This window comes from Priapulus caudatus, unplaced genomic scaffold (genome assembly GCF_000485595.1).
Source record: "Priapulus caudatus unplaced genomic scaffold, Priapulus_caudatus-5.0.1 Scaffold82, whole genome shotgun sequence".
In the NCBI taxonomy this organism is placed as follows: Eukaryota; Metazoa; Priapulida; class Priapulimorpha; order Priapulimorphida; family Priapulidae; genus Priapulus; species Priapulus caudatus.
This window is the reverse complement of record NW_014577143.1, coordinates 250,888-256,887: the sequence shown is the minus strand read 5'-3', so window position 1 is coordinate 256,887 and position 6,000 is coordinate 250,888. Positions and strand designations below refer to the sequence as shown.

Below are 6,000 nucleotides of genomic sequence, written 5' to 3'. Positions count from 1 at the left end.
ACACACACACACACACACACACACACACACACACACACACACACACACACACTCTTTCTACTATTATATTATAGATGGATATATTATCTTTTCTAAGCATATAATTCATGCGGAATTTATTACGGTGGGCTAAGAAAAATTCCCTCTCCTAAACATAATTCCCGTTCCACTTTCCGCTTTTCCCGTTCCTATTTTCAAATGTACATTTCCGTCTTCATATCAGACTGAACCACCACGCCAAGCGAATTACCTAGCAGGCAGAACCACAGCGCAGCAATGGTCCATGCTAAAGGCGGAAGCGATGCGCAGCCTAAAACTACCGTCGCTGCCGAGAGATGGCGACACTAGCGAACCGGGAGCCACCGTGACCGTCCCCGAAGAACTCCTGCGTCAGATCGCCAACAAAACGGACGAGGATCTAGGCGACCTCGACGCGACCAGCGAGCGCTCCTACGCATATTACCGCAAACTCGCGATCCGGCGTCCGATGCCGCCAACCGCACACGATACGTTACGATACGGGGTCGACCGATACGCTAGCATCGTGCGCGTTACTCCCCGGGTGTCCGCCTCCGCCGTCGCCGACGGTAGCGGCACGCGAGCGAGATCGAGATACAACGGCGGCGTGCCCAACTACCTCAACTACGCCGTGCAGGTACGCGACGACAATCGCTCCCTCCGTCCGTCGGCGAGTAAACGCGACGGACAAAAGAGAGTCGCGTTCTTCTTCAACGAGACGCAGCGACGCGACGTCGTCAATGCGTCGGCGGCGAGCAGATTCAGTCTCCAGCGACTGAACGTCGGCTCGTCGGGGTCAAACAAAGGTCGCGTGCTGATGAACGCCGACGTGACTGCCGCTGCGCATGCGCAGCATGTCGATGCTGACCGACGGAAGTCGGCGGACGCGCTGCGGATGGCTGACCCGGATGTTCATTCGGAGCGATGGGTCGTCGTGACGTCGATTAATCGTCCCACGAAGGATATTAGCAGACTGGCGTCGATGCCCGATTGGAAGGTGGTCATTGTCGGAGACAAGAAAACGCCGGCAAACTGGAGGTATGTTGTATATACTGTGTGCGCGTATGTAAGGCATGTATAGCAAATATATACTTGATATTCTAATATACTAATATATACTTAAGATGTGCTTGATACACACACACACACGCACGAACGCATGCACACACACACGCAGGCACGCACACACGCACGCACGCATGCACACACACACACACACACACACGCAAACACACACACACCATTCATTCACTACACTACACAACACACACACACACACATCAAAAAGCACACACACACAACACACACACACACCACTCACACACGACTAATATATATTACTATCATAATGTTATCTCTGAGGTATTGTCCTTATGACATTTATATTCAAAATGAGATTGAATAATGTCCGTATTATGAAATACTGACATTTAACGTAATTATAATTTGAATCAAACCTTCTGCTTGTAGTCACCCGAACTGCATCTATTTGAGCCCAGAGCGACAAAAATCGTTAGGTTATGGAATATTAGAGAGGCTCCCGTGGAAACAGTTATTCCCGAAAGAAGGCGGATATCTCTATGCAATACAGGTGAGCACGGTGAATTGGCGCATATTAACGCTGAAGGGGTCGTTGTCGTATAGGGTACCTAGGTCGCCTACGCCTACTCCCTATAACCCTAAACCTAACCCTAACCCTAACCTTAACCTCCCCAACGCCTAAACCATATCGATATAGTTTACCTCGCGCGTACATATACTGTAGTACCGCTATAATACGAAACGACTCTTCGTGCCATACTATAACAAGTGCTCAAAATCTACTCGGTCAGCGACGTTACCAATTACGTTGGAGTTGCTCGGGAGGTAAAGATAATCTGGCGAGGTATCTCCAGCCAAACTCTGTCTCTATCGTATATTCAGCAGGAAGTAGTAAGAATAGGAAGACGAGGGAGAGAGAGAGCGAGAGAGAGAGAGAGAGAGAGATAAGAAGATGAGAGAGAGAGAGAGACAGAGCGAGAGACAGAGGGACCAGAGCGAGAAATGAAACTAACACCATACACACACACACACACACACACACACACACACACACACACACACACACACACACACACACACACACACACACACACACACACACACAGAGAGAGATTGAGAGAGAGAGAGAGAGAGAGAAAATAATATTTTTTGTCAATATAAGCACATCGTCATAAGTCCGAGATAGCGTTTCTTTGCGTTTTGTCTAACATGTATTAATACAAAAATGCTCTTATGTGCAAACAAACGTAAGAACGAAATTTAAAATACTGCTTATTCATTACTTGCAGCATGGTGCCAAATTTATATTCGACACCGACGACGACAACCACCCGACGGACAACCTGGCGAGCTTCGTATACGAACCACGTATGACGGGACTAGTCGCCGGACAGGATAAAGGTGGTAGCGCGTCTAGCTTCACTAATCCGTACGCACACTTCGGACAGCCGACGATCTGGCCGCGAGGGTATCCGTTAAATAAAATCGGATTGAGCCGAACGCCGAAATACGTCGTCTGCGAGTTTAAGACGCCCGCCATCCAGCAGGGAATCGTCAACGGAGACCCGGATGTAGACGCCATGTTTAGATTGACGCGGAAGAACGTCGGCGAACGTTTGAACTTAACGTTCGACGGAACAGCGCCGCCCGTTGTTCTCTCTCCCGGCACGTTCTCGCCGTTCAATTCGCAGAACACGTTGTTCCACCGCGCGGCGTTCTGGGGCCTTCTGCTTCCCGTCACGACCACATCGCGAGTGTGCGACATCTGGCGGGGATACTCGACGCAGAGACTTCTGTGGGAAACCGGCGGCCATCTTGCTTTCTTCGGACCGACGAGCTTCCAGCACCGGAACTCGCATTCGTACATGACCGACGCCGCCGACGAAAATGATCTCTACCACAGAAGCAATCAACTTGTCGATCTTCTGCGACACTACCGCTGCACGGCCGACGATCTGTACGCCTGCATGATCGAGCTTACAGACGAGATGGTGCGACACGATCTACTGCAGATAGAAGACGCTCTGCTAGCGAGAGCTTGGATAGACGATCTCAGACGTGTCGGCTACACGCCACCTGCCACGCTGCGCAAAGCCGCCGCCGCAGCAGCCGCCGCCGACGACAACGACGACGAGAAGGAGGCGGTGTTGGCTACGCTGCGCAGAGGAGGAAACGACGACGAGGAGGCGGTGTTCGCACGCACCTGCTCGCACGAGGAGATCAACGGAGCCGAGCTGCAGTTCGAACCGATCCCGCAGCCGACGTCGCTCGTGCACGCGCCGACGCCGACGAGAGTTCTTCAGAACGAGGCCGCGATCGCAGCGCTACAGCGCGACATCTGCCCGACATTCGTACGACGGCCGTTGTCTGCTGCGTCGTCGGCTGCGGTGTCGTCGGCGGCTACGGCGTCGGCGACGGATTTACTCTTCGACGACATCTTACTCGTCGTGCTCTTCAATGACAATCACGCCGACGTCATACCGCTTCTCGAGGTCATGTACCGGCCAAACTTCCCGAACATTCTCTATTGTGGTGAGTTCCTACCGGACACACACAACCGCACGGTCTTCGGCGACGTAAAATACTCGTTCTACGCAATCCCGAACATCGGACCACACGGCCATTACGGCTACGAATGCATGATGGGCGCCGTGCGCATGCGCTACAACGTCTCCGGATACCTGCTCATCAACGACGACGTGCGAATGAACATTCGGCAGTGGGCCAACTTCAATAGGTCGGCGATGATCTTCGAGGATGCGTCGCGACAGGTCGCCGACGTGCGGCTGGGGAAGTTGTGTCGCTGGCATGCGAACGACGACACGTGCGACATATCGCACAAGCATAAGTGGCTGCGAATCTATCGTAAGCAGTTAACCCGAACGCTCGATCGCTTGAAATCGGCGCCGTCGACAAGCGTGCTTAACCGCTGCTACCGCAACCTCGTCGCGCTGAACAAAGGAGAGTACCGAGTCAACTACAAAGTATCCGACGTCTACTACATCCCGCGGCGGCTCGCCGACGACTTTGCCGCGCTGGCGACCGTGTTTAGAGACGAGGTGGTGTTCGTAGGTCTCGCCGTACCGACGATCATGCGCTGCCTGGACGAGCGGGAAAGCTTACAGAAGGTGAAGCATATGTTTTTGTGGGGGCCGAATAGAACAGACGACGCTCCGTGGACTCGCTGGGAGGAGAGTCTTCGCTATCACGCGTTTCATCCGTATAAACTCAGCTCGCTGCTCGCGAGGGACCCGTTACAGATTCAACATTTCTGCACGCAGGTCCTTCCTGAGTTTGCCAGCTGCCGGCCTGCGTATTGGCCTTAATAGTTTCACGGACGAATCTGCGCCTATTTTTAATCGGGACACCGATCTTATGCATACGAACGAAATCGGGTTGCTGTAAGAGGCATATAACAGTAAGCTTATATGCACTATTTCGTCTGTAGAAAAGGCCTTTTTTGGCATTTTTTTTCGCCGAAATTCGGCACTAGAGTGCAATAATTAGCATTACGCACGCAAGTTGGATGCCTCGTGGACGTCGAGAAAGCCTTAGAAGTAAAATTATTTTTGTTGTGTATTCGTGACATTCCGTCAGGTGGCGTAGCCACAGTCATCGGTTGGTGTTTTTTGTGTATGAAATGTGTTCAGACAACTTTGCAGAAATTCGCATCATAGAGCTGGCAAAAGTTTCGAGCGGAGCATAGAGCATGAATCTGTAGTTATTTAACATGAATAAAGTGCATGTTTTGTAAGTGCAGTAACAGTGCGAGTATTTTTAATTAATTTCTGTTCGATGCTTATTCAGGCCTGCAGCCTATATGGACGCCCTCTACTGTTGTTCAACACCTGTAGAATCGCCGTTATCGCTCCACAGGTTACCATTCGAATCGATAGCTAAAAATATAAATATCGATATATGGATAGTATCGATTTCCCATAATTATTATCAGGGGTTAATAATGGCAACATTTTCATTATTGTCAATTGTTCATTATTTAAACCCTGTTATACGTTATTATCGATATTGGATGATCGCTAAACCAATACTTATTGCAAAGATAGACACGCGAGGAGAGATACAAGAGAACTGCCTTGCGGTACAAGTATATATGAGTTTTACGCATTGTTGCACCCGCGGTCGAAATATTGGCTGTTGTTTATGAAGTGTTCTTTTTAAATAAAATACTACAACCGTGCTCCCTGAATGTGAGGACCATAGGCCTATGTGTAATATCTTTTTGTTACAAATTTCTCTATATTTCTCACTGTGAGAATAAATATGTAGTATAGAGTCGTATTTTATATTTCTACTAACTCAGCCTATAACATTATTTCTGCATATAGCTACGTATGTCACGCGAAACAGTTACCAAATGGTTACACATTACCAAATGTTGTATTATAATATATTTCTAATGTAGTATATTAATGGATTATATATTGCTCGGAAGAATGATACTAGTTTTTTTTTTAATTACACCAGCGACAGCTGTGATAGCCGTAAATGACGAAGAATGTAATGTATCTTTGTAAGTGTTTGGATCTGCCATTGTAAAATATATGAACATATATATTTCGTTATTTGCTACATTCAGCATTGAGCATATTACGGATTTTTGTGCGTTGATAGACCTGCCATCGAATGTTTCACAGACACACAAGCACTTAACCCGCGAAAGGTGTACATTGTATAATCCGATCTACAAATTTCACTTTGGTCACAGCATCCCGCTACAACACGTCCCCTATGTTAATGTGCAAGAAGAATGGGGCTCGCGTCGCTGGTCGCCGTTGACAGTGACGATAATTTTCTTCGGCCGTTGTTATGAGCTCAAAATGAGCAGGGGCATGCTCGCAAGAGATGCTCATATATATATATATATGTATGCTCAAGAGATATCACGGTAAAGTCCGATCTAAAAATTTCACTTTGGCCGCA

General features: G+C 48.8%; 1 protein-coding gene across 1 annotated transcript in view; it reads left to right on the top strand.

The window, feature by feature from the left end:
• LOC106804670 overlaps window positions 1–4,560 on the top strand; it is an 8,762-nt gene extending 4,202 nt beyond the window's left edge. The window contains exons 2-4 of the mRNA XM_014805945.1: window positions 224–1,056; window positions 1,489–1,609; window positions 2,349–4,560. Coding sequence (XP_014661431.1) covers window positions 224–1,056; window positions 1,489–1,609; window positions 2,349–4,385 — 2,991 coding nt within the window. The 3' untranslated portion in view covers window positions 4,386–4,560. The remainder of the gene's footprint in view (window positions 1–223; window positions 1,057–1,488; window positions 1,610–2,348) is intronic.
• The last annotated feature ends 1,440 nt before the right edge of the window (window positions 4,561–6,000 follow it).